Here is a 23,547-nt window from a genome sequence, read left to right on the forward strand (position 1 = left end):
AAAAGAATTTTATGTGATCCATATTATTGCGTTTTCAAATATTTTCTAGGCAGATATGTTGTCTTGCAAGGTGACACCCAAAAGGAAAGAGGAAAACTAATCGATAACCCTGAAGAATTAAGTGGCGAGTTGGATGATGCAGAAAAAGGTATATTGCTGAAACTTGCAGATAAAAACTTGTTTTAGATGACATTTTTTTCAATGACCCCTAGTATCTCTTTATAGAATAAAGAAATTAATTAATTAATTAAAATAAAGAAATTACAAAAACATTTCAACAATTACGAATGTCGAATAAAAAGTAAAAAATAATAACTTAGTAAATATATTTTGTTTTGTAAAAATTGGTACCGTAATGTTTTATGTTTTTGATAGTGATCTTTTTAGGTTGGTTTAAACATATTTATTTCCTCTTTATATTTATTTCCTCTTCATATTTATTTCCTCATATTTCCTCTTTCTTCCATGTTTTCAATGCAAAAATACAATACATATATTACAATTAGGATCAAGTAGAAAGTTGAAAGCTTATATAAAACTCTTGCCCGGAAAAAAAATTAAGACCTTATTTGAGTAACAAAGATAAAAGTTCTGCAGTTCATTGTTTGCTTTTAATTAAGTCTCACATTTTAACAAGAAGATAAATAAAGGATTCTAGAGAAAAGTTGAGCTTGTCCAATGTGTACGATATAATTCATATGTCTAATTAATAATTTATCTACGTGGAAAAAGGGAGATAATTAGATGTAAAGTAGATTAGAACAGAGGGACACAAAGTTAAATGGAATGATCACTGTGTTATAATGTGATAGATATAGCCTGTTTAATGGACTTCAGAAATAAATCTTTCATTTGTCCAATTATAAGTGAATACCTTAAAAGCCTTACATATGGGTAACACAGTGATGTGCTTCCCTTGTTTTGACAACACCCTAAATCTATTTTATCATAAAATAAGTTAAAACATGGAACTAGACAATACATGCAACAAGAAATAAAGGGCAACATATCATGCACCATACCTTATATATTTTCTTTTTAAAAACACATAGATATACCAAATTCAACAGTTTAATGGTGTATTCGCACAATATTTATGTTAGCAATGTAAGTTATGCGTTAGACACTTCCATTAATATTTAACTGTTTTTCATATGCAGGATGATAATATAATTTCTCCAATCTCCATATGATTAAAAAGGTTTTGATTTATAAATCATTGAGCAAAACTTTGAAATTACCACAAAATGAAATTTAACAGACATTTGAAAAAAAAAAGAAAATGGGAGATTCAATGCACACCAAGGAACGAAAATTCAAGTTACATCAATTGTGATCATCAAAAATCATTTATATTTAAATACAAAATGTCACATATTTGATGCACTTATAATCTATTTCAGAGATACTAGAACTGGAGCAACTTCTAAGGTGTAAAGTATGTCTCGACAGTGATGCATGCATCGTCTTCTTTCCTTGTCGTCACATGGCGACATGTGAAAACTGTGAAGGTTTTCTTCATTGTTGTCCCGTGTGCAGATCATTTATCGAAGAGGCAGTAAAAATAAATGAGGAGTAATTGACTTATCGAAAGAGAAAATGAAATCAGCTTTCTTGCGGTTTTGGGAAATGCATTAACTGTGTCAAGAATTCTTATATTCATTTTTGTACATTTGTGTATTCCTGGACGTATATTACTGTAACGAATATATATATAATTATGTGTAATTCTTTGCTTAATTCTATCGGAGAACAATTATGAACAAAATATTTGCATGAAATGAAAACGTTTATAACTGTTTTAGATTAAATTGAAGAAAAATAAGAAAGATCGAATAAGATTGATCGAAAGATCAAATAAGTTTTATGAAAATACTTTAACTCAATAAAAATGAACTTTAATGAAATTTTAGTTTGTATAAGAATATGCTTAAAAAGTACCTTAGTTAATATTATGGTAACACTTTTTTGAAAAAGAAGTCGACTAAACAAGCTGGCTTTACATGCATATTACAAAGCGTAGAAATTTGACTAAGTCAACAGAATCGAGTACATAATACAAAACATTCAAATTGTAGAATTGAAATAAAAGACTTCTATTTATTTAATCACAGAAAATAAAAAGTTGAAGGTACATTTTCTCTAAAAAATGATATGTTTAATGTCAATTCTCATTAACCAAAACTGAATTATATTTCTTTTCTTAAGAGAACATAATCTTTGAATAAAGTTTCTAAAATTCATATTATCTTATGTTGTTTTATCCAACCAATTATCATTTAATGGACTTTAATAACCTATTAGTATTATGCCTATCTTTTCTAGAAAAGCCGCCTTTTTAAATATTCATTAAGAACGTATTATTCGTATACTATGTTATTACCCCTCACTTTTTTTTGTAAAGTCAATTTCCCATAGACCGCTGGAGGTTATTCTTACTTTTAAAGCAAGTTTACCACGTGATTTAGAAATTGTACTATTTCAATACTTTTTAACAGTATAAACATCTGGTCACATGTTTTCTTTCAACTTACAAGGTAAGGATAGTTGAGTCATATATACACTTGTTTCAATTTCGTTTCAGTTAAATTTAGTTAATTTTTTCAAATGATTTGTTCGGGGTAATAAAATTAATTATACATGGGTTTTTTGGGTACTAACTAAAACTATCATTCCTCGTGAAAAAACTGTTACCCTAAGTTAATGCCTCAGATAACAGTATTTTCTTCGGGATGATATTTTTTTTACTGTAACCCAAAAACCCACGTGTAATTTATATACATGTATATTCAATTGTTATTCATTGAACATTTTTTGTTTGGTACTGTTTTGTAAACGATTTAAATCTGTAAGTGTTGAGGTTATTACAACAGATCAATGACATAAATATGGCACTTAATAATTAGCCAGTTAGAAGATGTACTAAAGTAATATGATAATTAATATAGTTTTCATTTGTTTAAGTTACATGTTCAGAAAATCTTTGGCTGTTAATCTAACGTGATCTTTTCTATTGATGAACATTTTAACTGATAATAACTGCTGCAACTTTGAACGTTACTTGTTTTATCACATAATCTTAAGTTTATTGCATCTGCTAGTGCTATATGATTTTTTTAAATTTCTCATTAATTCTTTCGTGTTTATCTCTGTTTCCGATTGAACCAAAAAAATATCTCTAAAATGGTACAGTTAAAAATGATATTAATAATTATATTGAAGTACAATGAAAGTATTTTTAAAGTTATTATGTCCTAAAAATTAAAATAACCTGACTTTTATTGATGAGTTGATAAAATAAGTAATACAGACGTGTATTAAAAAAAGGATTACACGAATCATTTTTTTACCTGGTTGTTAGGGAAATATTTTTTTCAAAATACATGTACCAATTACTTTTGTGCATTTTGTTGTTCACTAATTTATTACCAGAATAATTATTCAGTCTAATTGTGAACAATAATCCAATGGTGAAAAGCTTTGCAATGCTTTCAATGAAATCAGACTAAGTACAGCACAAAGACATTATTTTTAATTCATTTCTGTTTATGTTTCTTAATAATCATCTTCGGCATCTTTTGTATTTATCTTAAATACCTCAGCATATCCATATAAGAAATTCAAATCTTCTGTTTTCGGCATTTGGACCTCAGTGGAGCCCCTTTCAGATTTAACGGTAATTCATCAATTTGCAAAAAAGAAACTAATGAAATCGAAGACACTTATTATATTGACATTTCAATTGGAGACAAGACATGATATGCAACAAGTCCACAAGAAGAAGTTAGCCAATTTTATAAATTTTGACACCAAGTAAAGATTTAGAGAACTGTAATTATTTTTAACACATCAAGAAGTATGAAATAGAAATAATTTATAACTTGACAAAATTAATTTTCAGATGTAACCAAATATCACATTATCGTTTAAAGTATACACATGATCATAGTTTGAAATCTGTCTGCATGAAGGAATATGGAATATGGAAACATTGAAATCCTTCAGCGCAGTCAAATTAAAAGTGTTGCAATGTCGGTTGAAAAAAGCATATATATGCGCATATTTCTGTGCACACAGTAAAAAAAAAGGCAAATCTCAAAACGTCTGTTATGACATTTTTAATGAGGTATTTTAACATCTTTTTATCTTTTATCAGGTTTAACTATGTTCATAGGCAGTATTGGTTAATGCGGTTAATGCGAGATACCGTTGTAAGGCAATATGACATTTTTCTTTTAGAAAATCAAACCTCTAAATAAGCCAACACTGATATGTCCTTTAAATGAGAAGCCTTTTTGCTTTTTTAAAAAAAGTGTCCTGTGGTCTCCAGTTATGTCCCAAAGTAGTCAACAATTTGTTAACTATCACCGTGTATATCCAGTGATGCAGGAATATGTAATTAAAGAAAATGTAACACAACTCACTCTGTGAAAAGCTGTGACTAAGAAAAGTATCAGGGTAAGTAAAGGGATAACATTATTTTACAGTGAAATATCTAGATGAGACATGAGAGATATGTCGCAGAAACGGTTCATTTTTTTCAATTTGATTTCCAATAAATATATTGGTTCATTTACTTTACGTGGTACTCAATTTGGCCATTTTGTGCGTTACTTTTGCACAATACGTTTTTTTATATACAAGGTGACTAAGAACAATGTGAATGACAGGGTTCGCAAGCTGTGAAACGTGTATAAATGAGACAACTGTCCAAACACATATCTGAAAATCAGTCAAAAATTTCTTTTGGATAAAATTAAACAAAGAGAAACAAAAGAAGCTATGAAAACGATAAACACATGAAGAAATATCAACACATTAGAATGAAAACTCTTCAAATATAATAACATATTTTATTTGTTTATTTTTTTGAGATTTAGAAACGATCGTTATTTTTTACAAGCAGTCTAAATGAATTAAAAATAACCTACCTGAAATATGCATAAATACTGGTTTCCCAGTGTGGGTTCATGTAAGTTTGGCTGAATTGTGTCGATGGCTAGGTTCTGTGCCTAGCCTTGCTGATCTGTATCCTCATTATTTTAAGTAATTGTTTAAGGAATTAGAAACAGAACGTAAAGAAAGTCCTTTAAAATGTCGGACAATATTCATGGACGCTTTTCCAGGACATTGCAGAAATTAATCGACGAGGAAGAAGAAAAAGAAGAAGGAGAAGGAAAACCACGTAAGAATGTCAGGGATATGTTTTCTGAAGCAGGTTTTAGCCATACGGGTATGAAAATTTTAACCACCTACTTTTTACATTTAGAATTCCTTTGATTGTCATACTATGTCTTGTTTTGAATATAATTAGATATTTTTTCTAGGTCGATAAGTATGTGTCTTTAAATGGACTACTAGAAAAATACCTCAAGTCAAATATCTAATCTTTATGAAATCATCAGCTCGAATTTGACAAAACGTGATTGGGGGCACCTTTTGCTAGTGCATTCTGTTGTTGTTTTTTTCTTTGGAAATTAAAAGAATGTGCAAGGGTAACTTATAGATACATAGCCGAATGAAAACTGCATATTTGAATTTTATTTAATTTTTACACAACTAAACAATTATCCTCTATGGAATCGACCATCACTATTCCTCGGAAAACAAACTCACATAGAAAACATGCTTTAAAGGTTTTCTTATCAGCAACTGCATGCGGTGAAGCTTGATGAGTTCCCTTGTTGACCTCTACAAAAAATTATTGTAATACAATCCTCTGTCAAAATATTATTTAAATTGCTATTGTTTGTGGTTATGTTTTGTAAATTCTAATTCTTTGTTTGTGTCCCTAATGTCAAGTATGACTGTGTTCCTGAGTCACCTATTTTGCAAAGATTATGTAGGACAAGAAAATACTTTAAAACTGTTTTTCTATAATAAGATAGAGCTTGCGTAGGTATTTACCAGGAGTCATCTTTTTAATTAGAAAAAATATCATACATTTCAGGTGGAGGAAAGCGAGCAATTTGTGCAGACTGCTATTTAAAACCCCGTCCTTGTCAGGCTGATAATCTTCTTGAAATACATGCCGAATGCAGACCAGAATGTCCGTTTGTAGTAAAAGTAAAAGAACGGAATGCGGTAAGCATTCAGGACCAAACTGATTATGTGGCTACACAAAAAGTTCCCGGTCGTGAACCAAGTGTAGATATCTATAGTAAGTATATTAATTGTACTGAACTGCACTAGTAAAACGAAGTTTAAGTTAAGGAGAAACTCAGAAAAAATCAGTACATGTATGTGAGAGATGTGGGCCTAAATTTGTGTTTTCTTCCCTGACATTATGCAGAGTTTGTGGAGATTAGGGATATTTTCTGGTCTTGAAAATGGATAGTTGAAATAATCTTTTATATTATTATACCATGTAAATGGATCCATTGTCAACTTATTGGACACCATAAGGCGAAAACAAATAGTACGTTTATGTTTAAAAGTAATCTTATTTATTGCCTATCGAATGCTCGAATTTCTATAAGTGTGTAAATCATTGGGACATGGGCTTCCGTGGCCGTGGTTAAGGTTGTTGACTTTAAACCTCTTACCACTCACCGATATCAGTGCGATCCACGCCAGTATTTTCGAATCTTTCATTTGGAAAAGATATCAAGCTAGCCCACGAAGGTTGGTGGTTCTACTCTAATGCCCGTTTATTGCAAAAAGTTATACATGTATTTCAAAAGTTATATTAACAAAGAATTATATATGTATATAATTATGCAAATAAAACAATTTTCAAACATCGAAGAATATGGAAAATGTGTACTGCAAATATTTGTGCACATTATATTTTATCAATAAATTATATGCATTCATTTTTTATTGGAAAATTTGACTTAGAATTTATAGAAAATAAATTTCTAATTACCTCCCTTAATTTACATGCAAATATTTGTGCACATTATATTTTATCAATAAATTATATGCATTCATTTTTTATTGGAAAATTTGACTTGACATTTATAGAAAATAAATTTCTTATTACCTCCCTTTATTTACATAAAATGTTAAATTTGGTAATAACTTTATAAATAATGCTTATTGGAACTTACAATATTGACAAATCTTAATTTGATTATCATATTTATGAAATAAAACCATGAACAAAATGTGTTACAGGATCTTTAACACATATTTCTTTCCTTATTAAACTGCAGGAAGTATATATCGTAAGTTTGAAAAAAGTCAATTTTAATACTAGTTTTTGTGTGATTATGTCCAGAAAAGAATATGAATAATACCATTATCAGTAATGCAATTTAAAAAACACGTGTGTGTTTTGGAGCTTTAAATAATAAAAGCCAGTCTTCTATAGTCCGCATAAGAACTTATAAGTGGTCTGTTATTTAACTGTTCATACACCAATGTAACCGTTTAATACATATGATTATAACAACAGCTGAATTAGTCACAATTATTGGTATATTCTAAACAATCTGTACACAATTCTCGTTGATTTATGTATTTTTAATATATATGTCCCGCGATCCGTAAATAAGTTATTTGCAACTTTTCGCAAGAAACAAAAACGTTCATTCTCTTGATAAATATTACACAGAAAAGTATTAAATATCAAAATATTGGAAAATTTTGTTTTAAAAATAATGGATTTATTTACATGTCAGACACAACCATGTAGAAATACGACAGAAGGGGTGTCAGTCTTCAATGTCATTGTAATTGTAAAAGTAAATAGAATTGATGCAAACTATTTTTTGAGTATTCAACGAGAGTATAATCAAGGAAAAGACGTAATCACGATAACAAAACGACAAAAACACCATCATTGAAGCAACATACATATCAGATTATTACATGTACATATATCTTTTTGTATATTAAATTTAGACAGAAGACAGATGGTAGCTAGAAGAACAAGGCAACCGTCAATTGGAGAACGTCTATCAACTTTACGGGAAAGAAATCTCTGTCAGGTTTGTAAAACCTGCCCTCGGAGAATACTGTTCACACCATGCAACCACTTCTACAGTTGTACGTCGTGTGCAGAGGAAGTAGAGAAATGTATGAGGTGCCATAAATCAATTTATGATAAAATTGACATCTATCGATCTTAGATTTGTTCGTGTGTATGCGTGCGTGCGTGCGTGCGTGCGTGCGTGTGTGTGTGTGTGTGTGTGTGTGTGTGTGTTCGCTCGCTCGTGCGTGTATTTATATGTGATTGTGCTTCTATGTGTTAATTTAGTTTGGATTTTCATTTTTGTCTGTTAAATGTTGTTTTTCTTTTACAATATGTCTTTTCTCTGGTGGAAACGCGCCTTGCAACAAACACAAGTAATAAAACGTTTTGCACCAAATCAAAATAAAGTTTGATCAGTGAGATAAGTAAAACTGAAAAAGTGACATTATGTTACAAGACAACTATGTTTATAAATACATCAAGACCAACAACATATATTTACTCTTTAAACGTTTAAATTCGAATATGCTTTTGTTTAGATTTTCTTGCAAAAAACGTTCATGAAAGCATTTCTATGAATTTATTTATATTTGAGACATAAATGTATCTTTAAGCGTATTCTCAGAAAAAATATGTAACTATTTATGTGGTGCTTTTTTTTCACTTCAGTATTATTTTGACGGTCAATTACTGTTACTTGATTTTGATGAGTTTTTATGTGGAAATAAAAAAGATATTTCTGCGAATAAAAGAAAAAGGAAAAACGAATAAAAAACCGACAATAATTACTTGTTATGCGCAGAACCATTACGTTTATAATAATTAATTTGTTATACATTATCATTTTGATATGTTTTGATTGAATACTTTTTTAAATTTATTACTTGCTTTTCCTTAATTCTAGGTTGCTTTAATTTCTTGCTTTATATTTTAAACCGATTTTATTGTCAAATGAATGTGCGAATTATTCGAGATTATGTTAATAGGTTATTTTTGTTTTATTGTACTCATGTGAAAACATGTAGAGAAACATCTTTCATTATCGATTTATGAGGAAATAAATTATCTGTTTTCTAGGGATTGCATTCGCAGTTAAGATCTTTTCAATATTGCATTAGATTGCGTTTTTCAAAATCTTTCAATGAACCTCATTTTCTTTGTTTGTGTACGTTTCAACCCAACTTGTTTTAACTTCAATAAGAAAATGACAATTATTTTATGCTTACCATTATTAATGTTAACTTTTAATGTTTTCCTGAATTTCTTCTCGCAGAAAAAGCAGAAAAAGAAGCATTCTTTAACGATCTTATCATTCGATGGGAAAACTAATACTGAAGAATGTTTTAATTAATTTAAGAGTAAAAATTGATCAAAACAGAACTATTTATGTTTTTGTGTGTTTGTGTGTAAGTGTGATTTGCGGCTGTGAATGTGCGCGCGCACGTATACGTATGTCTGTATGTATGTATGTATGCGTTATAGTATGGTTTTTGATTTCTGTCATTCATGTTGTTTTTCGTTAGCTTTTCTTTAGAAAAAACGCGCCACGCAGCGAAACACACAAAAGCAATTAATATATCAAGTTTTAGTTTTTTGTATAAAGTTTCGATAGTACGATATGTAAACATAATATAGTGACATTATGTATACTTATATATTTTAAGATCAACAACATATATTTACACTAAGTTTATAAGTTTAACTGCTTATATGCTTTTGTTAGAATTTATTGCAAGTATCGTTCACGAAAACATTCAAATGAAAGCATATGTAACGGAATTTGTACATGCTGGATCTTAAAGCGTGTTCTTAGAAAAAAATTTATTAATCATGTGGTGCATGTTTTATTTTCTTTGGTAGTATTTGTAGATCTATTGCCATTAACTGTTAACTGTAATAAATGCGTTTTTGATGTGAAAATGAAAAGAAAAAGAAGAAAAAAATCATAGAAATAGATAAATGAATGAATAAATAAATAAAATTTTCAATAATGCCTGATTTTGTTTGCATCACATTTTGTAAATTATTAGATGTAATAAAAACCAGTTTTGCAATAAAATATTACAATAGCATATTTCTATTGAAATTATACGCTAGACATTATAAAGTTTATCTTTTAGATAAGAATTGACATGCAGGGATTATATTTGGAATTATGAATATTTACAAAAACTTACATTTTAAAGAGTCATTTGATTGTAACATAGCTCGTTTGCATTCTGTTGTGCTTTTTTATATTCATGCTTTCACATGTTTGCAAGGTAATTTTTATTTCTAATATGCTCATGATGAATGTGAAATCATTTAGAAAAATCATGTTTGGGCCATTAATGAGGAAAAACATTATCTTTTCCTATAGATTACTTTCGAATATATATTTTTTTCTAAATTGCATAATCTTGTGTTTTACAAAATCTTTCAATGAACCTCATTTTCTTTGTGTACGTTTCAACCCAACTTGCTTTAACTTCAATAGAAAATGACCAAATTATTTAATGCATGCCATTTTTAATGTAACTTTCTTGAGTTTTACTGATTTTCTTTCCCGCAGAAAAGGAGACATTGCTTATACAACCTTATCATTCGATGGGTGTACTTATCCTGAAAAATGACCTAATTAATTTCTGCAATGCAAATATTTTATCGCCATTACCTTAACAATAAAGTAAGTTCCCATTGGTCCAGGCAGTTGATTTTTTTTCAAATTAGTTTCTAAATTTATATCTGCATATTTTTGTACATTTAGAATGTCCTACTGTACGTCAGTAAACTGGAAAAATAATTCGTTTTCGTTTATTGATATTGTCAATGTAATTGTAATGCAACTAATATTACAGTTAAAACTCCTTTATTTTTTTATTTGTATTAATATGTAAATGTATTTTTATATGTTAATTGTGCACACACAATATGTAAGATTTATTATCATAGCTTAAAGTGTTAATACCTTCTAAGCGGTTCTTAGTATGTATTCAAAATTCTTACTCCTCATTTGAGCAGTTTTAAGCAGATACGTGTATGACTATGTTGTTAAAGTAATAACTGTATAAAAACACAACAGCGACAACAGAAGCCATAACCAATTTGTTTACTAAAAAAGATAATTACAGCCAATATTTGTATCAATCTTACATGCGACGTAATTTTAACGGTAGATTTTGACCAATTAGTAATAAGAAACAAAGGTTAACTACGGCAGACCAACAAAGACCTCTTTCTCTGTGGTTCGATTCCGTTCTTGGCTTCAATTTTCAAAATTTACTACGTAGTATATATCTAGATTATACTACCTCTGACACTGATTTGCGTATATTTAGATTTACTTATACTTATTTATTATTCTCTTCTGAACTGATTGATTTTTATACGATTTTATTCTTATGTAATAGATAGCTAACCATATTATAGAATGTTCACCATATGTAATCTCATTACATAAGTTGTCCTCTGAGATATTGCATGTTGTTCATCATTGTGACTTTGTACGATTTAGTTATATAATGTGTTTGCTCTTGAATTTGTTTATATGCAAACTGTGCTGATATCAATAAACGAAACGAAACGAGTGTAGGGGTATCCATGTCCTATGATCACATTGTTCATTGTCTGTAGCTACTAGCTTTTTATTTTATTTTATTGATTGAATTTAATTCATGTTATTTAATCTTATTTGCTTATTTTTTTCAACCGACATTGACGTTACAAAGCATGTCAGATATCAAACAAAAAAATCAAAATAAAGACTAAATAAATAGGTAAAAATAAAAAAATAATATTTCTGATATACAACTGGTTTCCGTTGGAATCGCATATTAATTATCGCTTTCCCTGATATTTTATGCACAAAATGTAACTTAGAAGGAAAAAACTATGTATTGTTAATTTTCTAACGGATATAATCAGTAAGATTATATACTATATTAAGAATATATATACTTATAATTCTTACGTACAGATCATTTTCAAATAAAAATTCATCAGATATGTAGCTTTATACACTTTTTATCAATTAATTTATTTTTAAGATCTTCACTTACTATAGGTTATAAAGTTCCTGTCATCGTTTTCAATGTTATATTATTCAAGCATTTGAAAATATGTTTGAGACATCATTATTTTGGTATAGTAATAATGTAACTATTAATAATGTTACTTCAATTTACTTCACTACAAATCTACCTATTATAAGATCTTTTTATTCTAGATATGTATATAATAATTACGTTTTATTAGAAATGCAACGCCTTTTTGTTTGCTTTATTTTCACTGATTAAAGCTTTAATTGAATTGTTAAGTGAGTTTCGCGTAACGAAAATAACAGAAAAAAGTTGTGAGTTTAGGTATTTAAAGAGTTGTATTTCTAAACCCTCTAAATTTTAGCAAAATTATTGTTATTTTTAGATTAAATCATAATGTCATCAAGATAAAACTAAGTTACTTTAGTTCATATGTTCACAAAAACAAAAATAAGAAGGTAATGACGGTTGTTTGTCACGTGAAAGAAAAAAACATGTAATTTTATGCATGCATATGTTCTCTTCAAAATGTGTTTTTCCCTTGTAGATTGTGTATATAAGGAAACGAGTTTTGAATACAACAATATTATATATGATTATTTTTACCATAAAGTTAATAACTATTTTTGCGCATCTTTCTGATTTTGCGTATTACATCCTACGCATCCTATTCATACTTTTATTACAATTATTTTTTATGAAAAGATCTTAAATTTTTTAACTTTTTGCAAAATCTCATACTTTATGTTTCCAGCATTGTAAATATAAATATATAGTATTTTTGTTACTTGAAAGGACTATACGTGTTTTTATTCAGTATATGTAAGTTTACTCTATTTTAATTTTGGAATGTTTTTGTTAAAAAATATGGATGTTGGAAAGCGAACATACCATGTTTAACTTTTATCAGTTTTGTTTTTATTACCTATGTAGAGAAGAACGATAGCTATATATATTTTTTGTTGAAAATATTCAGCTTTAAAATAAATAATTTGAATTTCTAAAATAGTCATTGTAAAAAGTTTTTGAAAAAAGTAGTTTTTACAAAGATATATATTTTTTCAATTCTTTCACACAAGTGCTTGTAAATGAGATTATAATGTTAATTAGGCTGTAATGAATCTAACATTTTTAAATCACAACCCTTGTGTCAGAATTGGCCTTTCAATGGGAATCAATTGTTGTTGTTTTTTTACAATGAATCATATAGAAAAATCTTTAAAAAATGTTTTCTCTTTAAATGCAGGGTCAACTGCTTAGGCATTTCATCCGTAGCAGTGTATAGTTTTCCACGTCTACTTTTTTATGACCCTGTGGTCAAAATAGGCATTGCCCTTTTGATCTAATGATTCAATATAGTCACATTTAAGAGAACCTTACACAAATCCAAATATCTAGAGCTTAGGTGTTAGTTGTATAGCATATTCTAGTGAACCTTTTAAATTTGAACAGGTCATGAAATACTGTCAATATTGACTTCTCGTGCATTGTAGAAAAGGCCACTACCAAGTTTGATTAGTGCTTTTCCCGCTGGTCCAAATTGGACCTACCCACGGGGACTAAGTAACTACTTTAACATCATTAATTTACAGCTTTGAAATTTGGAAGATTAGCACAGTTTCAGGTGTAGATTGAAACTCTGATATAAGCCTACATAGATTTTTTTAAAGATTTTTTACAGATCATGTGAACTATTTAACTCTCATATAATATGGCCTAGAATTGATTTAGATACCTACTTTTATATAAAAACTATAAAATTTGAGCATGTGTAATGTTTAGGATGCAGGACTGAGTTCGTTATTTTGATTAAGTGATCATTTTGTAATTAGAGCTTCAACCTTAAAGTTTGCAAAATGTTCCTAGAAGTTGAGGATTATTTGACACAGATTTTGACCTCGTGATTCATGTTTTTAATTGTAGCTACATTTTCGGAAATTTGGAACATATGCACACTCAGTATTTATAAGATACTGAATTAAATTTAGTTATCAGTTTATAAGTACCGATTACAATAAAAAGGCCAAAGTAATAAAGGTTTTGATTTAGAAATGTCTTTTTTTGGTAGCTGATAAAATTATGATATGGATTATATATGCCACTAAAGGAGATTTTGAATGATAATGTGGAACATAAATGTTAATCTTGTTCAGAGGAAATGTGTCATTGTTACATGTGTAATGCTTTCAATGTTAGGTGGGGAGAGCATACAGTCGCTGCCTTGTCCGTCCGTCCTTCCGTACGTTTGTATATCAGCCCTTACATTTTCGGGGTTCGGTGTGGCTATGGAAAAAGTGGCTAAAAGCTTAATAGAATTATTGGAAAATAATGTAGAAATGTACATGTTTTGAGAACAGTATAGCTTACAAGTGTGACCTAAATTATGCATTTGCTATCTATTGAAGGCATATGCTTATGTTACATATAGTCATAAAGCAGACAGGAAATTGTAAATGAGATATTATTTAAAATTCCAATAATCTTAGAATATGACAATTGAAACATTTTAACCAACCGACCTCATAATCGAGTTATCAGCCCTTGAACTTACCTTTGTCGTATATCAGGAGCTTTAAATGACAGATGACTTATGAAAAAGTATGACAAACATTAAATTTATAATTTTGGTTTTAGATTTTCATATCATTTTTGGTCATCCTTGATCAAAATACCAAATTCGATAAAATTCCATTTATTTTTTGTTTTGTTTTCCCTTTGTTCTGTTTAGGTATACTGGTTTCCTAGCAGTTTCCGGACACTAACAGTTTTCCGGCCGTTTATCATTTTCGTTCATTTCGGTTTATTTTTAACTATAAAGCATCTAGAAACTTCATCAAATCATACAGACGTTTGTTTTCTAGACAACGCAGCAAATAAATAAGAACAGCGGTCTATTTATTTTGAGGAATTGCCGGTTGTTTGTAGCTACTTTACGGAACTTGTCGCATCACCTATTAACAACACCTGGGGATTTCCAGCTTAAATGCGCATGCGCAATAAATGAGGCCCCATTCGAGGTAAATTAATATTTACGAACAATTTACTTGCAGACGATGTGTGAAAAAAATTATTAAAATATGATTCCAGCATTAAATATACATGTTAAATTATTACTATCACAGAGAAAGATTCACAGAAAGTCAAATGAAGTTTTTTACAGCAAGAATAAATAATATGGCATAAAATCGATGCTAGTTTTACTTTTACGGTTATATATATATTACAACCGCACTATTTCAACAATCCTTTGTGGCCGCGAGGTATGATGACTGGCGTTACACATTTGCGATCCGGGTTCGATCCCAACTGTTGACCTTTTTTTTTTTTTTTTTTTTATTATTTATTTTTATAGATCTACAAGCTGTTTGCGCTGAAATTTGTTTTACAAACTTTAAAATTTATTTTATTTCCGAAATAAAAATTATTATTATACATTACTGGTTAAACGTTTTAGGTATTATAATGCCAAAGACATACACTGAAGATCAACTAGCGTCAGCTTTGTCAGCTGTGCGTCAGAGAAAAATGAAAATTACAGCGGCTGCTAGAATATTCGGAGTACCAAAATCAACTCTCTCTGACAAAGTTAGACACAAGTACTCGGGAAACAGACCTGGACCAGAAAGGCAACTACTTCAACACGAAGAGGACTCCCTTGTCCAGTATCTCTTATACATGGCGAATCAAGGCTTTCCACTTTCCAGGGCTATGATCAGGTGTTACATACAAGAGATAGTTATACAATCAGGTGTGTTTTTTAATATAAAATGTTCAATGTTTAATTTGCGGGTTTAATTTTAGAATCTACTCGACCAATAATAATGTGTCTATCATAATCATATTTTGGACGAATTTTAAAGAATTCTTACATCAATATCCAAGTACAATGAAAATATAGTTCTGTTTAAAGTACTGTAATTTGTTGCTATTTTTCAGGCCGTACGTCACTATTTAATCTCCAAAAAGGACCCTCTGATGATTGGTTTACAAAGTTTTTCGGGCGGCATCCAGATTTGGCTCAAAGAAAGGCAGAAAACATGGACAATGCCCGAGTATCCATGTCATCTACAAGGATGCTTGACAATTTTTTTCCTCTTCTCAAGTCTGTTCTTGATAAATACAACTTGAAAGACAAACCAGAAAGAGTAAGCATTGTTTATGTTGGCACTTATATAGAATAATCGTTCTATAACGAACTAATTATCTCTTTTACATATATTACTCTTTTTATATATTATGGCATTTAATACATAAAATATATCCATATGAAATATGAAAATACAGGTAACACAGAATATTTAACAACGGATCGTTATAATAAGCATACCGTGTATGAATAATTTAAGTAACTGTTATGTTTTATTATTAGATTTTCAATTGTGACGAAACTGGATTTACAGGAAAGGAGGCACCTAGGTCGAAAGTAATCGGGCCTCGTGGAGGGCATTTGTTTAGAAGAAAGACATCTTCAGGAGATCACGTGACAGCACATCTTTGTGTCTCAGCAGATGGACACTTTCTACCACCTCTTATAATTTACAAGGTATTTTATTAAGTCTGCATTTGCTAGCGATAACGCTTTGAAGAAAGAATAATTCTATTTACATGTACAAGATAACTGTATAAAATTATCATGTATACTATACTCTATACTGATATATAATGATGATACGTTGTCTATCGTGTACTTTCTATTATAGGGTTCATTACCTCACCAGAATTACACAGATAGTGTACCGTCGTCATGGTATTTTGGCCACAGTGAAAACGGCTACATGGACCGTGAACTTTTCACAAAATGGTTTTTCAGCGTGTTTGTTCCAAACTGTGGCAGAACAAGACCCGTCCTACTTATCATGGATAACCACGACTCTCATATTAGTATTCCAGTAGTTGAAAAAGCGATAACTGAAAATATTGTTCTTCTTGGTCTCCCTGGTCATTCCACGCATATTCTTCAGCCATTGGACGTGAACGTAAGTTTGTAATAAGCTTACCACATCATGTAATATACAAGTTTATGTAACCACTATTTGCTTTGGGAAATATTATTTGATGTTTTAATAACATATTTTACTTTAATTGCTATTCAGTACTAACAAAAATGTGTACATCTCGCTTAGAAAAGAGAGTCGGACGTTCTAAACAATCTAATCATCCAACTAAATTATCATTTATAATACATTTAGTATTAATCAGTTTATTGTAACTGCACACATGTGCAACTTTTAAATTTCAAACATTTTAGATGAATGTGTTAAATACTTTCAGATTATATCACCTTTGAAGGACGCTTACACCAAAACACTGTCAAGTCTTGGATATCTAAAAACTGCAGTAAGCGTAGGAAGGGCAAAATTCCCGGTGTTATTAAAGCACGCAATGGACAAAATAGCTCCTGCAACTATAGCTGACGGTTTCACGAAAACAGGGATTTGTCCATTTAACCCCTCTATCATTGATCAATCGCAGATAGTGAAGCCAACATTTATTGAAGGTAAAACTTGCCGAGTACGATGCATTTGTTTGTAAATTTAATTAGTAACGGTAAGGCCGTTTTTCTGCAAAAAAAAACAACAACAAACAAACAAACAAAAAATAAACAAAAAAAAAACTGCCGGATAAAGTAATTCTTTTTATATTTCGTAATATCTAAACACACTTCAAGAAAGCAGTAAATATTTGATATATATTTTTTTAATACTTTAACAATATTTGCATTGTTTTTAGAAGAAGATGAGGTAAGGACATGTAGCACCTGTGGGTCGTTCCTTACCAATCCATTGGTAAGGAGAGGCATGATATCAGAGTCTCTGGCAAATGTTCTTCTACCTCCGCCAACTAAACCACATAACACACAAGCAAAAAAGTCTAGAGTGGTAACAGAGGGAAGGCTCATAAGTGGTCAAGAAATGTTGAATCAATTAAAGGTTTGCCCGCGTTGTTTCTCGATTAACTAATAAACGCTATGGTAGTAATTCGACTGCATGTCGTATACATAACTGTCATTGCGATAATTTCAAAACATTTCAAAACATATATCGTAACCCTTTTTTAATTTATGGGTAATTGAAGCTACATATCACGAAAGTTTATTTTATTGCGATATATTTTCCAGAAAAGTTGAATTATCTAGATTTTTGTAATCATTTCTATGCTTAAGTATGCAATTTTTGTGAATATTCGTATCTTAACAGTAAAGAACGATAGAAAACATGTTTTGTAACAAAATATCCCAACATACAAGTTATACTCATTTTCAATTCCTATAAATGTAGGAAAAAGAGGACCTAGACGCTAAGAAGAAAGAAGAATCAGAGAGGAGAAAAAATGAACAAGAAAGAAAAAGAAAGCAGAAAGAAGTTGATGATGAAATGAGAAAAAATAAAAGACTGAAAGAGAAGGAAGAAAGGGAAGCTAAAAAGAAGAAAGAAGAAGAACTGAAGAATGAGAGGAAACAAAAACGTATAGAGGAACGTGACAGGAAGCAGAAAGAGAAAGTAAGGGTATTAATGTGTATTTTTATCTAGTTTCAAGTTTGAAAATAACCAAGTATCGAGTCGATGATTTTTTTCGAATCTTTATTTTGGACATTTAGCTATAATATGAATGTGTGTGTGCGCGCAGGCGTGTGGTTGCGTAAGTAAGTTTCCTTACGTATATGCCTGTTTTATTTTCCTCTTATTAAATGTGATTTCCTTATTTATTAAAGGAGGAACGGATAAAAAGAAGGTCATACACTGAGGAACAGATCATGATTGCAAGTTTGTATGTATGTGATGCTTGTAAAGGGAAGGGTAGCCCGGCTGACGAGGAAAATGGAATTCTATGGTTTGGATGTGATGAGGAAACGTGTGGTTTATGGTTCCACGAAGACTGCTTGACGCAACAGGCCAAAGAATACTTATGGGAAAGTATGGAAATGGATGAGGTCTGGTATTGCCACAGCTGTAAACCATGGTTGTATGAAGAATAGAACTATGAAACAGGAAGTGTCTGTTATATACATGTTATATGTTTAACAGGATAAAGCTCTATTACTGTAGAAAATAAAATACTTTTTAAAGTTCGTTGACTTCACTGTGATCATAATTTAACTGTGATAGTATGTATACTTTAACATACTTTTATTTACATGTAATGTATACTGTTTATTTTTTGTTTTTATTCTTTAAAAAAAGTATTTTTATTTTTAATCATTGTTATGTAGATTGTTCTCAAATGTTGAAAAGGTAAACTGAATTTATATATCTAGGTCTAATGAAGTACGTAATATAGTAACATCAAATCACCTTTAATATGCGTTTGTTGTTAATTTTATTACTCCCTGCCGGGCCTCAACTTTGACAGAGCTATTTATAGCTCATATGACGTAAAAAAAAACAAGCAGTTGTGCGTATTGTATGACAAAAGGGTAGAACAATATATTTCTGAAATAAAAACATCTTTTCATCGTTTATTGGGATAAACTATATGTAAAATGAAAATGTCCGGAAAACTGCTATGACATTAAGAAAAAAAGCTAGAAAAGGTACTTCTTTTCTGACCCATATTCCATTAAAAATAAAAATTAAAATTAAAATAGAATAATCGAAAACACGATACTGCTTGGCAGGAACCTACCTATGTTCTATCAAAATTTTATATTTATCCGTCGACCGATATTTATACTGTTTGTAAAAAAGTGTATTTTTTGGCCGGAAACTGCTAGGAAACCAGTACAGTAGAGACTTAAAAAAGGCAGTCAGTCTGGCGAACTTAAATTGTGAATTATTTGACAATCTCCTAATTCAAGGACAGATAACTCAATAAAGAGGTACCCCCCCTTATTTTAATTTCACTGTTTTAATTTATCATATCTGAGACCCTGTTTAGTTTAATAAGTTTTGTTTTTCAATATTCAGTCTGCTTTAAACCTTTATGTATCCAAAGCATAAATATTAAGTAAACAAAGGTCTTAATGTTACAGTATAGAAATTACTCAATAACATTTATTTGTTTGATGTGTTATCTTAAAATATATATAGCATAATTAGATAAATCAGTCATTCAAGATTTTATTCTGTTTTTTATTGTTTTTTATGTTGTTTTGTGTCATTTTATGCGCCCGTCTGTATGGCTTCATAGTGTATAATGCCTTAACGATTAAATGAAGTAGACCCTATACCCGTAATAGATACACTGGCTCATGCAGAATACGAAACTGTAAACGTTTAGAGTTATATTACATCTGCAGATGTTTGTTCATTAATTATCAGGAAATAAAATATGAAAAAAATAAGATGATCAAGAAAAGTCGGCGCTCAACGAATGCAACCCCAACACGACCGATTCCGCAACAAAGGGCCGCATAAAGCATAACTCGGGTGCTATTTTGCAACCATTTCATCTCTGCAACTTCTTCACGTAATGTCCCTTGATATGAGATTCTAAAAGCCAGACGGACCCATTATTTCACTTTATGATTAAACATAGTTGCCCAGAAGGATGCAACAACAAAGGACAAAAACAGGACAGGACATTAGATAAAGCAAGACCTTCAATGTGGTACTCTTGTGACATTCAATGAAACTATGGAAATGAGTGATCGTTAGAGGGCAATTTTAACAATGATAACAAAGTAAATAGTTGACACAATTTTGCTGGCTATGTTTGATGTACTATGTTTATTAGAAACAAAGTAATGCGCGACATCTCTCACGTCCTCCAGCAACGGCTCAAGCATAATTAAATCTTCAACACTGTTTAATCAATGCTCCCGAAGGACTGAAGAATTTGATTACACCGTAAAATACATTGTATTAACACGAAGTCTGAATCAATGTATAACGTTTGAATCATTTAGTTAAATTAATTATGAATATACTTGAAATAAAAACAATGTTTATAAACCTATATTTAAGGGAACAGACAGGCTCAGTCATCACTTACCCTCACGTTAAAGTCTTTTTTTTATAGTTTTTTCCTTCGACCATGCTTCTTGATTAGCCTCTCTTGCATATTTCTAAGAGATGCAACCTTAATAAATTTCGACTTATCCAACCCTTAAAGGAAAACGTGGCATATCATTTTAGAACAGGGCCGGATATAGAATATTTTACAAAAGTGGAATTCATGTTTCATTGAAAGTTTCCTCCTAATCATTGAATTGAATTAAATGTCTAATATCCACTTAAAGAATTGTTTGCCATAAATAAGTCTACGTCACATTACAAGCGAGGACTTCCGAGAAGGATCGAAGGGACACTGTTGATAATTTGAGATCGGAGTGAAACATTTCAATCAAGTTCGGAAGAAAGGGTTGGTTATTAACCCTCTTTTGTCCGGTAGGTGTTTCAAGGGTTTCGCTGTGATGTCTTCATTTCAGTAGTAAGCAAAGTCTTTATTTACTGAGGCTACACATTTTGTTACCCAATCTTCCATGTGGGCATCAAAACATAAATATACACAAAATTACATAATTTACATCATGGTTATACAGTGAAATTTTCAAATCACATACATGAAAACAGAAAATGCATAATATATACATGAAAACAACAACAACAAAAAACAATGTACATTCAAACAAAATACATACCCAAATCACAATGCATGTATATACATTACTTAACACTAAATCTATGCAAGATCAAGCTACTTATGTGAAATTCCAACTGATATTGGAAGCTTGGAAGTTACCATTAGTTTCAGATTTACGAATAGAATGAGGGATATTATTCCATAGTGTAGGGCCTGAATATGGCAGAGATTTTCTAAAAAATTCTTTTTTAGGTTGTGGCACAAACAAATCTGAATTTTTGCTGACCTAAGGTTGAAAAAAATGAAAAATTGAAAAAAGGATGCTAATTTAACGCGCGTAGTGAATTAATCTGTTTCACATTTAGAAAATTGTTTTGTTCAGGAATATTTAATTCTGGTTTCTTATAAAGTCAATGTGCACGACATAAGACGCGTTTTTATCAAAACTAAAAAAAGGACCTGATAACTGTGGCAATAACGTGACTCAAATAAATGTTTTAGTATAATTAGCAGTATATTCGTATGTTAAGATGACATTCAATGTAAAAATGAACTTGACTGTATACCGATAATGATATATTGTTATATTGATAAAATGTAACACACAATATGAGCTTTATAAATACACTCACATACAATGATTTTTCTATCATGATTTATTTAGTGTCATTTTTTTTTCAGAAAATAACGCACTAGCTTTGTTAATAACTTTAATATAAGATAAGAATGAATAATTATGAATACTTTAATGTACATTTTCCTCATGAAAAACGTTTGTGTGTATTTAAACGTTTGTTAATTTTGTTATAGTAAATCAGAAAAACGTCTATTGTAAACCAAACAGCTGATTAGGTTAAGATTTTAATGGAAATGGTGCTGCTGTTTTGCAGTATGTTTGTATTTTGAAGTAACACATATGTTATTATGTTGTTTATTGTAATGTTTTGTTAAAACAATAAAGTTGCTATAATTTATTAACGAAGATTAGTGATGATTCATTATTTTGTACGTCTTAGCGTTTGCATGGTTTATTGTATAATATTCTTTGTAATTTCGTTTGAGTCTCAATGTATGTCTTCACAAGGACTTTTGTTAGATTTTTTGTCAAATAGTGATTGATAAAGTTTTATCATCTCTTTAAGTAAGTGTTAAAAGAAGAAAGTTAACACATGAGTGAAATATAAATTCACCAAAGCACAATGTATCTATGGAAAGAGTAATTTATGTGGATTCATAAGTTCACTGTTAAAATGATACTACCCCATTGTTGCCTTTGACGCAAAAGTAGTTTTCTATAGGACTAATTTCCATTAAGGCAAATTTCTTTAAGTCGATTTTAGTGATAAACTCCAGTTAACAAACAGTTGCTTTGGTCGTTGAACTTGATCTCAGTACTATATACTTATGGCAAAGAAAAACGAAAACTTTTATAGAAAGAAAGTAACTTAAGGTTAAGAACAAAACAAAGATAAATTTTTGTAATCGCTTATGTGGCTGTTTAAGAAGAATATTGGCAGTCAACACAATTTATTTGTGCATAGCTTGCTTCGATTTAATAAGATTAGTTAGTGCACTGGTGGCTAAAAAACAATAAGTAAAGAGTTATTACGCTCGTCGGAATAGTTTTGTATATAAAGTAAAGACTGTTTAAGTGACCCCCTGTTTATAGCGACATTCTGTCTTTAGTGACCATAGTTAAGTGCGCCGAACAGTTTTTACTATATAAATGGTCTGGATGTAGCGACTTCCTGTCCAGTCCGTACAACAACCATGATTTAGTGTCTCCCATTACGGTATATAGGCCGTGCAAAGCGACTTTTTCAAGGGGAGTAACTCGAATAAATCTATTGTATTATATTGTTGGAGTTATTTGTCCTGGAGGAATTGCATTATGGGTTAAAATGGGTTAAAATGGCGGCGAAAAGAAAATTTCTTTCGTTAGAAAAGAAATGTAATGCCATAAAATTACTTGATACTGGCATGCCGGCATATAAATTTGCGGAACTGCTTGGCGTTGGCAAAACGCAGATTCAAAACTTACTTAAAAGAAAAGCTGAGGTAATGAGTGATGTTGAGAACAATGTACCTTTG

The 23,547-nt window shown here is 30.3% G+C and overlaps 2 protein-coding genes and 1 long non-coding RNA gene across 4 annotated transcripts; all 3 read left to right on the forward strand.

The window, feature by feature from the left end:
* Positions 1-49: 49 nt before the first annotated feature.
* Positions 50-2,243, forward strand: LOC132752538 (uncharacterized). Its single transcript, XR_009628825.1, has 2 exons — positions 50-148; positions 1,404-2,243. It is a non-coding gene; the product is annotated as an uncharacterized LOC132752538 (long non-coding RNA).
* A 2,735-nt stretch (positions 2,244-4,978) lies between these two features.
* On the forward strand, positions 4,979-11,665 carry LOC132752539 (baculoviral IAP repeat-containing protein 7-B-like). The gene is made up of 3 exons (XM_060742871.1): positions 4,979-5,233; positions 5,951-6,160; positions 7,849-11,665. Exons 1-3 carry the CDS (start codon positions 5,095-5,097, stop codon positions 8,073-8,075), a joined length of 576 nt encoding a protein of 191 aa, XP_060598854.1. The 5' UTR covers positions 4,979-5,094; the 3' UTR covers positions 8,076-11,665.
* Positions 11,666-12,877: 1,212 nt separating this feature from the next.
* On the forward strand, positions 12,878-18,956 carry LOC132752535 (uncharacterized). Of its 2 annotated transcripts, XM_060742868.1 has the most exons (9): positions 12,878-14,951; positions 15,389-15,682; positions 15,871-16,079; positions 16,304-16,477; positions 16,635-16,910; positions 17,206-17,431; positions 17,665-17,864; positions 18,213-18,434; positions 18,647-18,956. In XM_060742868.1, exons 2-9 carry the CDS (start codon positions 15,397-15,399, stop codon positions 18,908-18,910), a joined length of 1,857 nt encoding a protein of 618 aa, XP_060598851.1. In that variant the 5' UTR covers positions 12,878-14,951; positions 15,389-15,396; the 3' UTR covers positions 18,911-18,956. The 2 variants fall into 2 exon arrangements, with proteins under 2 accessions (XP_060598851.1, XP_060598849.1); XM_060742866.1 differs by having other exon boundaries at positions 12,878-15,682.
* The last annotated feature ends 4,591 nt before the right edge of the window (positions 18,957-23,547 follow it).

The sequence above is a fragment of the Ruditapes philippinarum genome, unplaced genomic scaffold, assembly GCF_026571515.1.
Source record: "Ruditapes philippinarum isolate M1 unplaced genomic scaffold, ASM2657151v2 ctg2907_1_1_1_1, whole genome shotgun sequence".
NCBI classification, from domain to species: Eukaryota; Metazoa; Mollusca; class Bivalvia; order Venerida; family Veneridae; genus Ruditapes; species Ruditapes philippinarum.

Bases quoted from the DNA above. Each gene is read 5' to 3' on its own strand.
- LOC132752539 (XM_060742871.1), top strand. From the start codon at position 5,095: ATGTCGGACAATATTCATGGACGCTTTTCCAGGACATTGCAGAAATTA. The intron at 5,234-5,950 runs GTATGAAAATTT...CATACATTTCAG, and splicing joins AGCAGGTTTTAGCCATACGG to GTGGAGGAAAGCGAGCAATT. The intron at 6,161-7,848 runs GTAAGTATATTA...TATTAAATTTAG, and splicing joins ACCAAGTGTAGATATCTATA to ACAGAAGACAGATGGTAGCT.
- LOC132752535 (XM_060742866.1), top strand. From the start codon at position 15,397: ATGCCAAAGACATACACTGAAGATCAACTAGCGTCAGCTTTGTCAGCT. The intron at 15,683-15,870 runs GTGTGTTTTTTA...GCTATTTTTCAG, and splicing joins AGAGATAGTTATACAATCAG to GCCGTACGTCACTATTTAAT. The intron at 18,435-18,646 runs GTAAGGGTATTA...TATTTATTAAAG, and splicing joins ACAGGAAGCAGAAAGAGAAA to GAGGAACGGATAAAAAGAAG.